The sequence below is a fragment of the Kryptolebias marmoratus genome, linkage group LG20, assembly GCF_001649575.2.
Source record: "Kryptolebias marmoratus isolate JLee-2015 linkage group LG20, ASM164957v2, whole genome shotgun sequence".
NCBI lineage: Eukaryota > Metazoa > Chordata > Actinopteri > Cyprinodontiformes > Rivulidae > Kryptolebias > Kryptolebias marmoratus.
Window position 1 is genome coordinate 25762631 of NC_051449.1, and position 18183 is coordinate 25780813.

The 18183-nt window shown below is 40.7% G+C and overlaps 1 protein-coding gene across 2 annotated transcripts in view; it reads left to right on the plus strand.

The window, feature by feature from the left end:
• The window catches only part of agla (amylo-alpha-1, 6-glucosidase, 4-alpha-glucanotransferase a), a 64753-nt gene that overhangs the window by 33371 nt on the left and 13199 nt on the right, over positions 1–18183 (plus strand). For both annotated transcript variants that reach the window (XM_017436869.3, XM_017436868.3), the window contains exons 14-23: positions 1416–1579; positions 1701–1802; positions 3778–3933; positions 4190–4340; positions 5489–5613; positions 7399–7511; positions 8353–8487; positions 10558–10688; positions 10796–10932; positions 17853–17986. In XM_017436869.3, coding sequence (XP_017292358.1) covers positions 1416–1579; positions 1701–1802; positions 3778–3933; positions 4190–4340; positions 5489–5613; positions 7399–7511; positions 8353–8487; positions 10558–10688; positions 10796–10932; positions 17853–17986 — 1348 coding nt within the window. The remainder of the gene's footprint in view (positions 1–1415; positions 1580–1700; positions 1803–3777; positions 3934–4189; positions 4341–5488; positions 5614–7398; positions 7512–8352; positions 8488–10557; positions 10689–10795; positions 10933–17852; positions 17987–18183) is intronic.

Below are 18183 nucleotides of genomic sequence, written 5' to 3' on the forward strand. Positions count from 1 at the left end.
GCAATTTTCCCTTATCAGCACGCACACGTGTGTGCTGTGAATCAGCTACATACTTCTTAATTGTGCGATGATCACAATGAAGTGTCTTGGCAATGTTGATTGTAGTCATGCCTTGACCTAAACACTCCACAATTTGTTGCTTCTCAGCAGCCGACACATCCTTTTTCTTTCCCATTTTGGCTGAAAATGTAGGCTGCTTAATAATGTGGGACAGCCTTCTTAAGTAGTCTTGCCTTTAATTGGACACACCTGCCAAACTAATTAGCACAGGTGTCTGCAATTGCTTTCAATGATATAAGGAGCCCTGACACACATCACCATCAATGAGTTTAGCTGACAAACCAAAAATTTCTTACCTTGTCACTCCTAAACACGTTTTGCATAATAATTTGGAACACAGTGTAGAAGACTGGGAAGACACCTTTGGGGTGGCAGACCGGGGTGGTTGTTCTCATTTTTAAAAAGGGGAACCCTATAAAACCAAACCAAGAGCTGTAACTGTTACAGCCTACAAACCTGAGTCAGTTACACAAGTTCTATCAGGAGGAATGGGACAAAATTCCGACAAACTATTGTTAGAACCATGTGGAAGGAAACCCAAAACATTTGACCCAAGTCATGAATTTTAAAGGCAACGCTACCAAATACTAAGAGACTATGTAAACATGTGACTTTGAAACAAGTAATTTAAAAGATTCTCTAAAAAATCTTTCTCAAATTATTCTGGCATTTAGTAAGCAAATAAAAATAAGTTTGGAAATCCTAACGGACTTAAAAAAAGAAAGGTTTAGTCCAATTTAATGTCAGACAGGGATTTAAAAAATTGTTTAGTGTATGTAAACATTTAGTCTCAGCTGTGTAAATGTTTGTCAACACCACATACAGACATCACTGGCTAAGGTGTGTGCAAAATTATTTTTGGAGTCCAGTGAGCAATTACATCCAAATGATGTTCTGATTTTAACTTAAACTTATTCAGAGCTTTATGGTTAAAAACATTTTAAAAAATAAAGTGTGGTTAACTTTATTTGAATTTATATATTTAATTTTAAAAAAGCCTTTGTAAATATGTGTATTACAGTTTAATTGTTATGAAACATTTTCTATTAAATTTTCAAATAAATATAAAATAGAATTGTTTTCACTCAGGTTTTCTGTCAAACAAGACTATAACTAAGCATGTTTAATACACAGTGATGTTAGCATATTTAAATCATACCTTACCTACACCTACCTGTTTGCTGATGGTATCTGTGTGTTATTTATCAGCTTTCAAAGACAAACGGCCTGCTTGTTTTGCTAGATTGGAATGAGCCTGAACAGCATGAAGCTGGAAAGTTTGTGAAACAGTTGTGGTGTAGTTCATCCTGTTTTACAAGGTTTTTTTCATCTTCTCACCCTTATCTTGTTGACAGAGGCTATGTCAGCTGGCGATAGCCATGAAGAGGGCCGGCTGGTCTATCGTTATGGCGGTGAGCCTGTAGGAGCCTTTGTTCAGCCCAGCCTGCGCCCTTTGATGCCCACCATCGCCCATGCCATGTTCCTTGATGTGACCCATGACAATGAGTGCCCTATTCAGGTGTGGATGGAAAAATGCTTAGAATTATTTGATTTTAAATTACATTTTGCTTGATCATTTCTGGACCAAAACTGATTAGATTTTTTTTTAAACTGCTGTTTGTTGGACTTTTGTTTTCTAGCTGCGCTCAGCACTCGACTCTCTGCCCAGTTCTGCTATAGTCTCTATGGCCTGCTGCGCTACTGGTTCCACCAGAGGATATGATGAACTGGTGCCACATCAGGTCATTAAAAACACATTTTCTTCTGTCTTTCTTTCTTTTTTTTGGACACATCTTTGGCAATCCTCTACTTGTTTTTGTCCAGTCTTGTAACCTCTGTATTTAAAAAAAACTAGATTTGGCAGTGTCCTTATAAAGTTGAGCAGAATACGTCTTATTTAGGCTGCACAATATTAATAAATCATACAATTGTGATATTATTGTTGACTTAATATTGCACATATTGATATTTCAGACATTGATATTGCACCTTAATTTCATTAAGAAACTTCAGAATTTTTACAGTATGCTTAATGCAATTTTCAGAGTATCTTTATTTTTAGGTATTGTTCAGTTGTTGAAAAAAACTTAGCACCTCAAACTGTTTTAATAAAGGTACAAGACTCCTGAAGCATGTCACACTCAAAGGGCTGAGTACCTCCCACACTCATAAAAAGGTAGCTGCTTTACTTTGTCCTCTGAAAACTTTAGTGTACCAGGGATGAAAAAGCTGTAACTTTTTAGTCCTATATCATTACAATTGTAATGAACTACACAGTAATAATAGAGACCAGTGGATACAACTATATTCATAATATGAAACCTAAGTTTAAGACAAGAAAATACTATATCCAAAGAATTTAGAGTGAGGAATCTTCAGCCTTTGGTTTGTGTACTGCCCTCATAATCTTTTTATGTGGCCTGCCATTCCGATTTAAACAAATAAATAAAATAAACAATTAAAAAATCTTGACAAACTGTGGCATTTCTGTGCTATAACTGACAGTTATAAATATGTTGGAGCCAGGATCAGCATCAGTGAACACAAGAAAGGGAGAGTGTGACTGACAGTAGATCATAGCATCTTAGGAAAAAATAAAAATGGATGGTGAATGTCACATTTATTAGGAGAAATGGACAACTACTTTTTTTTTCTTTGTCAACACAACCCACATCATCAGAAAAGCCCAGCAGCATCTCTACTCTCTGAGAATGTCAAAGAATAATGAAGTTCCCCAACCTCTCCTGAAGAACTTATACCGCTGCATTATAGGGTGCTGCCTTCGAGCTGCCTCCTCCAGTGGGCCACAAAGGTCTGCAATGACCCCACTCACCCAGGACACAGCCTTCCGGCAGGTTCAGAACCATGCGAGCCCACATCAGCAGACTCACTAACTATTAATATAAGTGTCAACTAATTCTACAGATTAATAAATGAAAAAATAACTTCAATAAAATGTAATTACTTGCAGCAGGCACTGTTAAACTACAATCACCAGCTTTTATTATAAAACTCAGGCATTTAAAAAGAATCACTAAGGGAGTAACTACAGAAGTTTAGTTTAATAGGAAAATTAATCTTTTTTTTTTAAATAAAATAACTGTTAACTGAGCATGAGGTCAGATGAGCATCTTATGAAAAAAGTGGGATAAAAGGGGAAAACTTGGATTTGAACTAATATTAATTCAAGCTCAGGATGATTTTAAAACTGACCATTGAAAAAAATCATGAATATAACATGACCTTAGATTAACAGATTAGATAGTTTTTGGTTGAGAACCACATAAAACACACAAAATCATGAATAAGTAGTTGTCATTGCATTTACAAAAAATATTCTGTGAAAAACAGTACATTGAGCAATAACTTCTAACTTTGTGTTTGTAGCATTTTTTAGCTTATGAAGTGTAAGGGACATTTATAACACATCACAGTGAGAGTCATTCAATTATAAAATGCCAATTTACTTCTGATGGGAAAACATTTTAGTTTTACTTTTTTTAAATAGTAAAAATGTTTTCATTGACAGAAATTACCCGATTCCGGCTAATTTGGCTTTGGTTCAGTCCCCTATCCTGACCACACTGGAGACAGTTGAAACAACTGATTCCCTTTTACAAGGTTAAAACTTCCAACAGAGGCAGGATAGATGATGGGCTGAAGAAGACATGAAATGCCATATACCTAATCAGCTTGTGTTTGTTTGTCTGAACTCAGATATCTGTGGTAAAGGAGGAGCGTTTTTACCCCAAGTGGAATCCCTCAGCAGCTCCCACCTCCACTGGTGAAGTTGGATTTCAGAGTGGTATCATAGCTGGGAAACTGGCACTTAACAAACTGCACCAGGAACTGGCAACTCAGGGATTCATCCAGGTACACAACAATATTGTAAACATTACACAAAATGTCAACTCGCACTGCAAGCAGTTTCGTGTTCTATTTCTGCTTGGTTCTACTTTGGCGTTATAAAGCCAAATCTATGCTGGTGTAGATTCTCAGTCATCCAGGCCATGGTAAATTCAAACCTTTCAAACTTTTTTGAGAAAGCCAAATCTAATACTTCTATCCACAGCTCTGCTCTTTCAGACCCTTTCTGACCTAAACTTCACCCTCTTGTCTTAATCTTCAGGTGTATGTTGACCAGGTTGATGCAGATATAGTTGCAATTACTCGTCATTGTCCCAGCACACACCAGTCTGTGGTAACAGTGAGCCAGACAGCCTTCAAGGATCCCAAAACCCACCAGTACGACACCAAGGTTTCACCCATTGTCATACCTGGTAAGATGAAAAATTAATCATCTCTGTCAGACATTATACATGTATTTAGAGATGTTCATCAAATTAAAGCTGAACTGAAGTGTTCTGAAGTCAAAATCAGTTGAAAGAAAATCATAAAATATGTTTGTTGTAAAATTTTTAAAATACTGAACCTTGGAAAAAACACTCAGGTGTTTTCAGCTATTTCCGTGACCCCCCGATGTGTGATGTTCACATAGCCACTGAAGATTGTGAGCAATTCAACCATGAGCGTATGAGTACCAGTACAACATGGTTCAGTGCGTTGCAGTTGTTTAAACCTGACAGAAAATACCACTAGAGTTTAATTTTTAGGCTTCCTAAAAGACAAAAAGCTGTATCAGAACTCTGGTATAGACCACTTCAAAGAGGAGTACTGCAAGCTCCGACCATCATTAATAATGTGGGCAGGCTTCATGCCAAAGAAGCAGGACCTCTGCCAGTGTTATTGACTTGCAGTGTCATGTACTGATGTCAGGACAACATTCCCAACTCAGTCGTTATGCACATTGTTTTGTCAGCCATGACGGTCCTGGTGATCATCAGAATCCAAATCTGAAGAGTTTTCACTTGATTCCAGAGATCCAGCTGTCTGTTAAGGTTCATACTGATATGGTTGTATATCCATTACTCCTGCAAAGTCTTCCAACAGTTCTTCATATAAAAAAAAGGCTTCTTCTTCCATTTCCACTAGTAAACAACTAGAAAGTAGCAACGTTCATGGTTCTTTAACATTCTTTTAGGGGTCGGCCGTTGCACAGCACACATCATGAACCCAAGACTGCAACTCTGCCCCACAAATCACCCCACTTCTGCATTTATTGATTACAATGCTAAAATCAAGTTATTTGAGTCTTAGTTCTGAGAAATGGGTCCCTGGAATGCTGTGTGGAAGTGTGACTAAATGACATCCATGAAATGTCAGTATTTTGAGATTTGATTTCAGTTCACCTTTAAAGTTTTGTACAAATATTTTTAATGTTTTTGTAAGAAAGAGGGCATTAATGCTTTTTTTTAATCAGTTTTTTCTTGTAATCAAAATCAACCAGCAATTTTTCAACAGTTTGTTGAACAGGTTTCCCAAAACATTGTCTCAAAATCTCTTCTTCTGTTAACTTTTTTTTCTCTAGGTAAGATAGAGGAAATTGTATTGGAGGCCAGGACTGTGGAGAGGAATGCTGGGAGTTATAAGAAGGATGATGACTACATCAACGGGATGACAGAATACACAGTGGAACTAAAAGAACATATTAAGGTAAACACTTTGAATAATTTTATAGACTTGTTATCAGTTCGGTGCACAAAGACATTCAGAAGAGTGCATGTGTGAGTTTCACAAATAACTCACAAATATTTCTAAAAGATATTTTCGAAGTCAATGATGGGATGTAATTTTAACAGAAAATATGTGAGATAAGAATATGATGGTGTAGATTCTCAGTCATCCAAGACATCTATCCATCCATTTTCTGCATACTTGCCAACCGTCCCACATTGGGCGGGACAGTCCCGCATTTATCCCCCCCCTGTCCCTTGTCCCGCATCACCCTGTGCGGGACAGCCAAAAGTCCTGCATTTGGCCCTGGCTTCAACAGCAGCCACGTGCAGCAGGGCTCTCAAGTCTCACGCATTGACCGAGAGATACGCATTTCGTGAAGTGCACACGCTCACACGCCACACTTTGTATTTCTCACGCAAAAAAACCCACACACGGTCACTTTAAAGCTATATTTAGCGAGTTTTCAGATCCCTCTAGCATTTTTTTAAAGCGACTAGCGACAAATTTACTGACTTAGGCGGCTAAATGTGAGAAAGCACTCATTCTGCAGCGTACTGTAAGCCCCGCCCACTTCCCCAAGCACTGACAGCTGTCAATCTCACAGCAGAGAGGAGACCCGCTCAACTCTGTATCCACAGTGGCGCTCCCACGCACCCCGTCGAGAACGCGTGGGGGCGCGATTGTTTTCATGTGAGTTGTGTTGTCATCTGATGACAGAGAGCTAAAGATGGAGAGGCAGAAAACTGAAGAGGCAGAAAGATAAAGATGTAGGCATGAAAGATGAAAGCTTTTTAAGAGGAGGCCTGGAAATGTTCAGGTTAGCTAAAGCTACTAATTACTAATAAATAACAAGTTACAACTTACTGATCAGTATTTACAATATAACAGCTGAGAGGATGGAGAGAAAGAATCAGGACAGCCAGGAGAAGGAGACAGGTTGGACTAATGTTAGCTGGAAGTGTAGAAACAGCCACTTAATACCAAAGGATTTATTTTAAAATATTGTTTATATTAAAAAAGTGCATTAGCAAGATGTGTAATTTATTCAAAGCTAATTAATAATACTTGCTTGACTTTATGACTTAGAGGAGAAAAACACAAGTAAGGAATGAAGGAGACAGACATGAGGTCAGTGATCAGCTGTTGTAGAGGAGAGCAGAGATGACATCAGGTAGGAATAATTCATCCCAACCCAGACTGTTTGCTGCTTCCCCAAAAATAGGTCTAGGATCACCAGTGACCTAAAGGTCCTGCTGACAAGACCTTTAGCAGGACCTTCTGAGAAGAAGAAGGCCTTCAGATCTGATGACAAAAAGAAGTTGAGGAGGATACAAGACCTAAAAGTTGGGTGCAAAAGTGCAAAGAGTCCTACAAATGCTGGAGGATAAACTCCAGCAAAACATTGAAGAGGTGGGGATGAAGATCATCAGCTTCAACTCAAACGACCGTCACCAGAAAGGGGCCAGCCTGGAAGAAGCCAACAACCTGAACTTGTTTTTTTTTTTTTTCAACACGTTTAGCACTTATTATTATATTGTCTGATATAGGGATCAGTAACACAGGACCACCATCCTGTTTCAGTTCATGTTCACTCTGTACAACTCAGACTTTCAATACAGCTCCAAGTCATGCCAGAAGCATTCTGATGACTCTGCGGTGGGGTGGACAGGAATTTTTGAGTTTTTTACTCCTGTTGTGACAAACCAATTTCCCTCACGGAATCAATATAGTATCTTTCCATTGTATTCTCTATGTGTACAGATAGAGGAAAGTACTGTGGTGAAACATGCTGGAGTGACGTCAAAAGGTAGATCTGAGTTTGTCCAAGAAATTGAATTCCAGAAGCTGACACCTGGCAGCGTTATCGCCTTCAGGTAATGCATAAAATCACACACAAGTCCACATTAAACTGCTGTGTATCAATACTACACGCAGACCCTCCAGGATTTCGCGATGTTGCGATCGCAACTATTAATGCAAAATCAAGCGAACCCCGCAAAATCGCAACTATTTGCAACTTTGCCCAAAACACCGCAACTTTCCCGCAACTTTAACCCAATATTTATTGTTTCTAAAGTGATTCGCCACCGTTTCTGCGGTCTAGTGTCTTCTTTGTGGGTTTGAGTAGTGTGGAATACAAAATAACCCCAAATAACTCACGAAGAAGACACGTGACGTCACTTCCTGTTAACATCAGAATGCTGGGAGCGTGCAGAAGCAGCGACCGAAGCCAAAATGTGCGCTAATGCTTCACATTTGCCCACAAAGATTTCAGCAAACCAGTTTCCTCCCCAGCTGCAGCTGTTTTGCACGTCCTGCAGTGTAATCATGGAACATAAACGCATCGACAAACACTTTGTGTCTGCAAAACATGTGAGGAGAGCTGCAGACGAGGGACAATCCAGAAATGCTCATGAATGTCAGTTTAGAAGCTNATCAAAGTTCTCAAATAAAGCACCTTTTGAGAATGTCAATGTTTGTTGGTAATTATCTTACAAAACTAGGAAGTATTTTTGGTTTATATGTTAAAAGTTATAGTTTTTTATTGATTTTAGTTTAAAAAAAAATCACAACTTTTCATAGCAACTTTTAGGAAAATGCCCCGCGAAATCAGACATTTTAGCCCGCAACAATCACAAAACATGCCTGCGAAATCCTGGAGGGACTGTACATGGTTAAAATTAGGGAAAACTATACATTTTCTGTTCTTAACAGAGTCAGTTTGGACCCCAAAGCTCAGAAGCTGGTGGGCATGTTGAGGTTTTATCTGTCCCAGTTCAGCCCAAAATACAGGAGAGGTAGTATACAAGATGAAAACCCAGCAGAAATACTGCAGAAACCTCTGGAACAGTAAGTACATGATTATACCTTGTAAGTAGTTTTAATCTACAGTGTGATGAAGTTTACTTTACTCTTTTCCTGTGTAATACTTTGTGCCAGACCATAAAAGAAAGCAGCATGTTTGTACAGATGAGGTTTGTCTCATCACTGACACGATTACCAGTTGCAAAAAGCATTTTTTTTGATGTTCTAATTATTTTTTTTAAATATCCCCAGGTAATTCAGTGTTACGTTCATTCAACACAACTTAAACAGTAGTGTCTAATTCTGGTCCTGAAGGGCCACTATCCTGCATGTTTTAAATGTTTCCCTGCTCTTCAGCAGGTTTTCAAGTTCTGCAGAAATCTTTTAATCACTGTCATTTAAATCAGGTGTGTCACAGGAGACACACCTAAAACATGCAGGATAGTGGCCCTCCAGGTCCAGAATTGGACACCACTGACTTATAAGATAAACCCAGAGGCAAGACATGCCTAATCACAACTGGTCCTTCTTTACGTTGCCAAATCTTACACACGCTTCATTTGCACACTGGCATGCAAATCATATATATATATAAACAGATTGTCATTGCAGAGGCAGTATATAAGCTATAACAATATATACTCTATTTAATTGACAGCACAACCACAACTGGTTCAACAAAACAGGATTCATCGCTGATGTAAACTCTGGGCTTCAGGTCACTTTGTTCCTTTGCTCCTCTGTATCCCCTTGCTGTCAAGAAGGGTACAAGAGACCAACGACAGGCAGGAAGGAAGATTGTAGTACAAATGATGACCACTATTCCAAAAATGACTGGTTGATAAAACTGTCTATCTAATTTAATGCTCCCATTTGTTTTGATACTGATACTGAATACCTTAGTGAACAAGAAAATCTACCCAGGAACAGCACAGAAAAAAATCTGATTTTTTTTAATGACACAAAACCCCTCCACAGTGTAGTGTTTGAGCAGGAAACAGAAACAATATTGTGTTACATCATTATATTATAGACAAGCAAGCTGTGGATTCTTTACATTTATTTTATAAAGTGATGAAAATAAAATAGTTTACCTTTTTGATTTTTTAAAATTAATTTATTTATATACCTTTTTATTATTATTCTTGGGTTTAGTCTGGGCTTTCTCTGAATGCCTTGAAGGTCCTGACAGTTCACCACTGGATAAGTCTGCATTCGCCAACCCATTTATTAGGTCCACCTTTTTTAGTACCAGGTTTGACCCATTTTACCTTCAGAACTGCATTAATTCTTTATGGCATAGATTCAACAAGCTCTATATCGATGCAATGGCATCACTCAGATGATGCAGATTTGTCAGCTGATCATCCATGGTGTGAATGTCCTGTTCCACCACATCTCAAAGGCTGAGATCTGGAGACTGTGGAGACCATTGGAGTCCAATGAATCAGACCCATCAGACCAGAAAATGTTTTTCCAATCTCCTTTTGTCCAGTGCTTGTGATCCTGTGTGAATTGGAGCCCCAGTGCCCTGTTTTTAGCTGATAGGAGTGGCTATAGCCCATCTGCTTCAAGGTTGAACGTGTTGTGCGTTCAGAGATGGTCTTCTACAGACCTTAGTTGGAATAAGTGAATATTTGAGCAACTGTTGCCTTTCTCACATCTCCAATCTCCTGATCTCTGACTTCTGACATTATCAAAGCATTTTTGTCTGCACAACTGGAGCTTGCTGGCTATTTTCTTTTGTGGACCGTTCTCTGTAAACCCTAGAGATGTTTATGTGTGGAAAATCCCAGTTGATCAACAGCCCATCTGGCACCAACAGCCATGCAACGTTCAAAATCACATAAATTGTCTATCTTCCCTGTTCTGATGTTTGGTTTGAACTTCAGCAAGTCATCTGCACTACAGCTAAATGCCAAAATGCCTTGATTTTAAGCCATGTGATTGGCTGATTAGATATTTCTTTTAAGAAGCACAAATATGTAACAGGTAGACCTAGTCAAGTGACCGGTGAGTTTATACTAGCAGGTGATGAAGAACACAGCAGCATGTATACTATAATTATGTGAAGTTAAAGAAGTGAGCTTCTTCTTAAAGTTGTGTGTTTCACAGGCTCATGTCTAAGCTGACATTAGCAGACATGAATGTCTTGCTGTTTCGCTGTGAAGCGGAAGAACAAGAGGATGGTGGAGGTTGTTACAGTATCCCAGGATGGGAAAGTCTGAAATATGCAGGAATACAAGGTTAATATTAAACACTCATTCAGTTTCTAATATTACTCAGATTTCAGTTTGTCAGCTGAACAGTGTCCTGAAAACAATTTGTCCAAATAAGTATGGTCTCTTTGCAGGACTGATGTCAGTGTTTGCAGATATCCGTTCGAAAAATGATCTGGGCCACCCTCTATGTGTTAACCTCAGAGAAGGAGACTGGCTCATAGACTTTGTCTCCAACAGGCTGAAGCATCGGGAAGGACCACTGGCACAGGTGATTTACAAAATATGAAACAACAAATCTTTCCTCTTTCCTCAGAGGAGTCAAGCATGTTCTAAACTTATTCCTAAGATTTAAAAAACAGAGATCTGCACCATAGTTATTTTTGTAAACTGTCTAATTATCTGATTATATCTAAATCCTGTTATCTGCCATGTTGAACATGCTAATAATGTATTTAATAAACAGAAGTAAGTCCTGAGGGGAATAGCTGAAAGACTGAAGTGATTTTAGTTTGATCACCTCACCAGACTCTCTTATTGCCTTCTCTGGTCACAACATTCCTCTCTCCTGTCAGTCACTGGTCTCAGTGTAAGATCTGATCCTGATCCCACTTTTGAAGATCACATTAAACATTTTTGTAAGATCTCATTTCACCACCTCAAAATTCTCTCCATTCTCACAAGATTGAGGACAATATCCTCTCCAGAATCAGTGTTTAACAGATCCAATTTAACAGATCTTCTCACTTCACAATCCTCAGCACAACCTATGTGCTCTGCACATTTAAACTGCCTTCTTTTTCTCAGGACAAACTACAAACCATGGGCCATCAAGAGTTTTGTGGTTTCCCTCACCTGTAGAACACTTTGAGTGCACCTCAGCCTGAGGACATTATTAAATGGCTTTAAGACAATTTTAAGATTTTCTTTGAAAATGTAACATGTGCCATAAATGTAACTTATCTTTATTGTTTTTCACATGCTGGAGCAGTGGTAGAAATTCACCATACCTTGGGTTGAAATGATCAGTATGGGCAAAAGGTTCATTGAGGGACTTCTTACTTCAGCTTCTGTTAAAGGTTTCTTGTTTGAGTTGTTTCTTCTGTTACTGCTATCAACATGGCAGCCATCAAATTCCATGTGAGTGAGATGCAGAAGGAGCTTCCAGGAATTCAGAAGCAACTAGACAGACATAACAGACAGATCAGGCTTGAAGAAAAGAGTGTCCAGTAACCCTAACCCTAACCGCAAGGCATTTTAAAATGAAAGTTACGTATGTAACTACGGTTCTATGAATCCCGGATGACCACCAGAGGGCGGTGCTGAAAGCACTGAATGTTCCCATCGCGTATGGGCCGTTCGAGTAGTAATACCAAACAGAGTCACACCTGTGACACATCGGATGATCACCTAGTCTATATATACTGACGTCATCCGAGGCTCTGTTCCTCATTTCTTGTCACGTGGGGTTCGTTGTATGGCATCGGTCTTTGGATAATTGTACCGTCGGTGGACGCCTGATTGCCTGTTGGCGGGAGTAGCTGCCCAGGAAGCGACACTCCGTGTAGAGTGTGCCTTCACACCGATCAGCAGGGAGCGGCGTCCCGCATTGTAGGCGTGGCAGATGACATCCACATTCCACTGGGAGAGACGCTGTTTGGAAAGAGGAAAACCTAGCCTTGGACCTCCATAACACAAGAACAGTAGCTGCAATGTATGCCTCCAGTGCCCTCACTGGGCACAATAATACGGACCTATCCACAGCCACTCCTGATGTAGGCCGAAACCTTGCCAATCTCAGTTGCTGGTTACAATGAGAACGGGATAGCACCTTAGGCACAATCGCAGTGTTGAGCCACAAGGTAACACCAGAGCCATCCGGAACCCATCTGAGACATGAAGGACTGATAGAAAGAGCATGTAGCTCGCCAAACCTCTTAGCTGAGACAATAGCCAACAAAAAGGCAGTCTTACATGAGAGCCACTTAAGGTCCACCTGCGCCAAAGGCTTAAATGGAGAGTGGCACAGAGCTTCAAGAACCAAGGGCGGGTCGAAGACTGCCGCCTGTGGCACCACGCAAAAAAAGAGAAGCTATATTATGGCTCCCCACGGTACAGCCCTCAAAGCCAGCATCAATAGATTATATTGCCGCTACATATACCTTAAGTGTCGAAGGAGAGCGGCCCTTATCTCCTTCCCTTATCAAGAATATCCGGTCAGCTGCTGCTCAAGCTGTCCAGTGGCCACACCAAGAGTTGGAGGCGTTGAGGGTTGGGGTGCCATAACAGGCCCCCCAACTGAGACAGCAAATCCCTCCTGGTCGGAAGACACCACGAGATGCCGTGACACAGATTCTGTAAAGCAGGAACCATGGCCGCGCTGGCCAACACAAAGCCACCAGTAACATCTCATGGCCCTCCTTAGATATGTTTAGTTTCATGATTTTATTTAGATTATCCTATTTTTCATTTAGATTATACATGATTGATGTTTTCACTTCTGTATCTCTATTATTTTAGCTACTATTTTGACTGTCTAAGCTCATGTTTAGATATGTTTAGTTTCATGATTTTATTTAGATTATCCTATATTTCATTTAGATTATACATGATTGATTTTTTTTTTTTTGGATATTTTCTGTTTGATTATGTACCTGATTGTTGCTTCTGTGTTGTAAAGCCCTTTGGGTCGCCTTGTTGCGGAAAGGTGCTATATAAATAAATTTCACTTCACTTCACACTCCTTGGCAACCCTCCGAAGAGTAGGCCAAATCAGAGACGGGTGGAAGAGTGTATAGGAGGACTCTTGGCCAAGGATGAGCCAACGCGTCCTGGCCCAGCCCCGTAAGGGAATACCATTGAGGACACTGAGTCGAATCCTTTTGGCACCAGCGACCTTGAACCAATCTGTGTTGCCACACAGCACCCCATTCCATGGAGCTGGAATCTGTCACGACCACCTCTCTATGACACACAACTATCCCCATGGGGACACCCCAGGACAAATAACTCTTGTCTCTTTATGGCCTCAGGACACGAAAACACGACAATGTCACCACAAGTTTGCAATGCCTGTGCCGCCTGGCATCCAGGCAGAAGCTGTTGAGCTACCTCTGCAAAGGGTGCAGTGACAGCAGACCTAAGGGCACAACCTGAGTGACTGATGTGAGTTTGCCCAGGAGTGATGTACGGAAACTGCTGACCCAGCCTGAATTGACTGACCAACCAGAGTATATCGTTCACCCTATGGGCAGATGGGTAAGCCCTCAAGGAAGGTGAATCCAGAAACACTACGAGAAAGGCGGTTGTCTGAGATGGGATCAGGCAGCTCTTCTCCAAGTTGACCTTGAAGCCCAACTGGGACACATGACCTCTTAGAGCGCCTAGGGAGGGCCACCTGTCCAGAAGGTGGAAGGTCATTGCCACCCTCGGGGCACAATTTGGCCAGCCGAGTCACCCTCACAGCATGGGGCATGCAACTGCAGTTCATGCAGGGAGTCTCTGACAGGGCCTCCATCAGGTGATCGTGCCCAAGGCAGGCAGGGCACAGGTCGTGGCCATCATCTGCCTGAAGCACGGCCCCACAATCCGCACAACAGTGGGAGCCATCCATGTTTGAAACTGACCTGGGTGCAACCGCAAGCAGAAAGAACAGGCTAAGATTGGGAGACGGGGCAGGGACGCTACCGTCACCAATCACTATAAAGTATAGCAACAGAGGGGCTGACACCGCCAGCTACGTCCAAAATACAGGACGAAAAAAACAAAACTGGGAGAGGGGGCGAAAACGCTGCCGTCACCAATTTAAGCGAAATGCAAACGCAGAGATGCTCAACCCAGAACTCCTGATCAGGATGTTGGCTAAAATTGGGAGGGGGACAAGACGCTACCGTCATCAATTAAAGCAAACAAACTTGGAGAGGCGGACACAGGTAGCTCAATCCAACACAGTTTATAGGGTTGGCTAAAACTGGGAGAGGGAGCGAGACGCTACCGTCACCAATTACTATAATTACAGCAACAGACGGGCTGACCCTGTCAGCTATGTCCAGAATACAGGATGAAACCAAAACTGGGAGAGGGAGCGAAAATGCTGCCATCACCAATTAAAGCAAACAACAAACTTAGATGCTACTACCAGTAACTCAGTCCAAAACAAGATAGGGAGTTGGCAAAAATTAGGAGAGGAGGCAAAACGCTACTTTCACCAATTAAAGCAAAACAAACAAATAAACAAAGAGAGGCTAACGCCGTTAGCTCGACCAGCGAGTCGGCTCAGATTGGGAGAGGGGGCAAAACGCTACCATCACCAATTAAAACGAAACGGATAAACAAAAAGAGGCTAACACCGTTAGCTTGATCCAAAACTACAATAAGAGATTCGGCTAAAATTGGGAGAGTGGGCGAGACGCCACAGTCGCCAATGAAAGCGAGACAACCAAATAAACAAAGGGAGGCTAACACAGTTAGTCAAGCTCCAACACAGAAGTCAGACGCTGTGAGTTGGGAGAGGAGGCGCAAATGCTGTCATCACCAACAAACAGCAGAACTACCTTCAGTGAAGATCAACCGTTGCAGCCCCTAGGAGGGCAATTCACCGCTACTCCCACCAACAGGCAATCGGGCGTCTGCCGACCATACAACAAATTGCACGCAAGAAGAAATGAGGAGCAGAGCCTCTGATGACGTTAGTATATATATAGACTGGGTGATCATCCGACATGTCACAGGTGTGACTCTGTTGGTATTACTACCTGAACGGCACATGAGCGATTGGAACATTCAGTGCTTTCAGTACCGCCCTCTGGTGGTCAGTAGGGATAAAATAGAACTCCAGCTGCATCTAGATGTAAATTATGCTTGAACAAATGTGGTAACATTGCTCGTGTCAGACCTGATTTCAGGCATTGGGTCCTCAATTGATACTCTGGTTTTGGGGAGGAATTGTCTTTCTTCCTATGGTCCAAGACATCCTGATTAAACCCACTGGGGATTTAATGTTGACATTTCAAGTTCACTTGGCTTACATCCTTGGAAGTTCAGTACCTCTCCACTTTGACCCTAAAGCTTGAGAAATATTTTTCACCAGCACACTTCCCATAACCTCTCCTGACAACATTTACCAACTGAAAGATGTTTTAAATATTAGAATGGCAAAACCCACAATAAAAATAAAACACTTCAATTGCTGTACCATGCCATGACACCTCTGACGTCTACCTGGCACCCAATACACACATGTGCAAACTCACTTGAGACATTTACTGTCTTCGCCCTAGTAAGGTGTGAACAACACTGCTTGTATCTGCAGTCTCAAAGTAATGAGGAAAGACACTTTGATCCTGGAACATCAAGTTATCACCACTCAGGCTGGTGTCTCTTTTAATGAGAGCTAATCATTATCTTGTAATTCGCTGCTTATTGTAATAATAATGATAATAATAATAATAAGTAGTAGTAGTAGTACACAGCTAATGAGTCTATTACAGTTAATGCAGATTAATCTTGTTCACATTCTCGGGTGTTGAAGGCATAAATATTTTCCTTAGATTTGTACTTGCTGCGTGTTTAACCTTAAAATAATTTCTGCAGAGTGATGTTTCTGACTCTACCCCTTTGACTTGGATGTTAAAGGCCAAGAAGTGACCAAATCTAGAAGCAGAAGCAACCACAAGACCAAACACAGCATATCATTGCAAACACTATACAGATTTTCAAGTACGTTTGAGGAGGGCTGATGATCAGGCAAATGGCCAGAGGCCTGTGCTATAAAGCAAGATTAGTGTCTTACAGTGGTATATTCAGGTTCAGTTTGGGGTTTTTAGCATGACAAAGCTTCTTACTACTTATCACCATGGTAACTGAGGCTGGAAACCCACCCTGATCTGGAGCAGGGTTGTGACAGTAAGAGTCTTCTCTTTCTTGGTCTCTACCCAAGTTATGCAGTTTGACCTTTCATCTTTATGAAGATGCTGCTTAGTGTTGCCTAGAACAGAAGATAATTACTCTAAGGTTCATTACTGTAACTGCTTTTATATTACAAGCTAACACTAACGCTTAAAGGTAAAATTTTTTAGACAGGATTTAAATATGTTTAAAGAATTAGTTTTGCAGATGCCCAGTGGCAGGGAATTCCAGAGGCTAAGGAAGAGCAGTTGAAGGTTCTAATCCCTATGGTGGCCATACAAGCTGAAGGAATGGTGAGGGAGATGGATAAGGCAGGTCTGAGAGTCTGGGTAGGTATGTCGATGTGGAGGAGTTCACTGAGGAATGGAGGAAAAAGATGATGAAGGGCCTTGAGGGTGAGAAGCAGAGTTTTGTAAATAAAGAAGTGTTTATTTGGGATCCAGTGGAGTTGTTGAACAGGTGTAATGTGACTGATAAATGATGAGGATCCAGACAGTACCAATTGAAATTTATGTAGGGACTTGAGCTAAAGACCTGAGAGAAGGGAATTGCAACTTTCCAGGCAGGAAGTGACAAACGAGTGAACCAGGATGGCGGCTTTTGGGAGGGAGGAAAGGACAAAGGAGGTTAATTTTGCACAGAGGGTAATATGCAGACCTGAGTGATGGTTTTAGATGTTGAGTTTTAGTACTACTGAGCTTGAGAAAATTATGGGAGAGCCTTGTTTTGGTTTCTTGTAGGCAGTCATAGAGGTAGAGTAGAGGTGTGTTTGGCAAAAAGGTAGAACTTGGTATCATCCACATAACAGTGAAACTGAATGTTTCCTAAAAATATAGCCAAGGTGGGAGAAGTTAAATAATGAAATAGATAGGACCAAGGACAGATCCCTGGGAAACACTGAAAGAGAGGGGATAGGGCTGGGATGTGAAAATTTTCAACTGAATAAACTAAATGTGTTCAGTCAGAGACATACGAGTTCAGGGGTATATCTGATTACCCAATAGATGCCAGTCGATGGAGGAAATCACTTTTTATAATGATTGCATAATTGTGAAGCTTGAGGATTCCTCTTTTAATGTATAGTCTTGGAATTCCTGATTACATCACTCCAGACCAATAAAAATCAAGTTTTCAAACCGACACTTTCATAAACAAAACTAGCTTGTTGCCAGGCCAGGCGATAAACTGACAAATTTCATCCAAATATGTATTATTTTGAAGCTTTATTGTTGTAAGACAACACTTTGTCTCTGAAGCAGATCATCCTTTCTTTGTTGTTTGCAGGTGGGTCAGTGGTTAGGAGCCATGTTTGACTACTTGAAACACATTCCTCGTTACCTCATCCCCTGCTACTTTGACACCATCTTGGTGTCAACCTACACCACAGCCCTGGATGCAACTTTCAAACTCATGTCAAGGTAAACTCTGTTTTTGTGTGCATTTTTACCAAGAGCACATAGTATTATACAGGTGCTGGTCATAAAATTAGAATATCATGAAAAAGTAGATTGATTTCAGTAATTCCATTTAAAAAGTGAAACTTGTATATTATATTCATACATTACATACAAACTCATATATTTCAAATGTTTATTTCGTTTAATTTTGATGATTA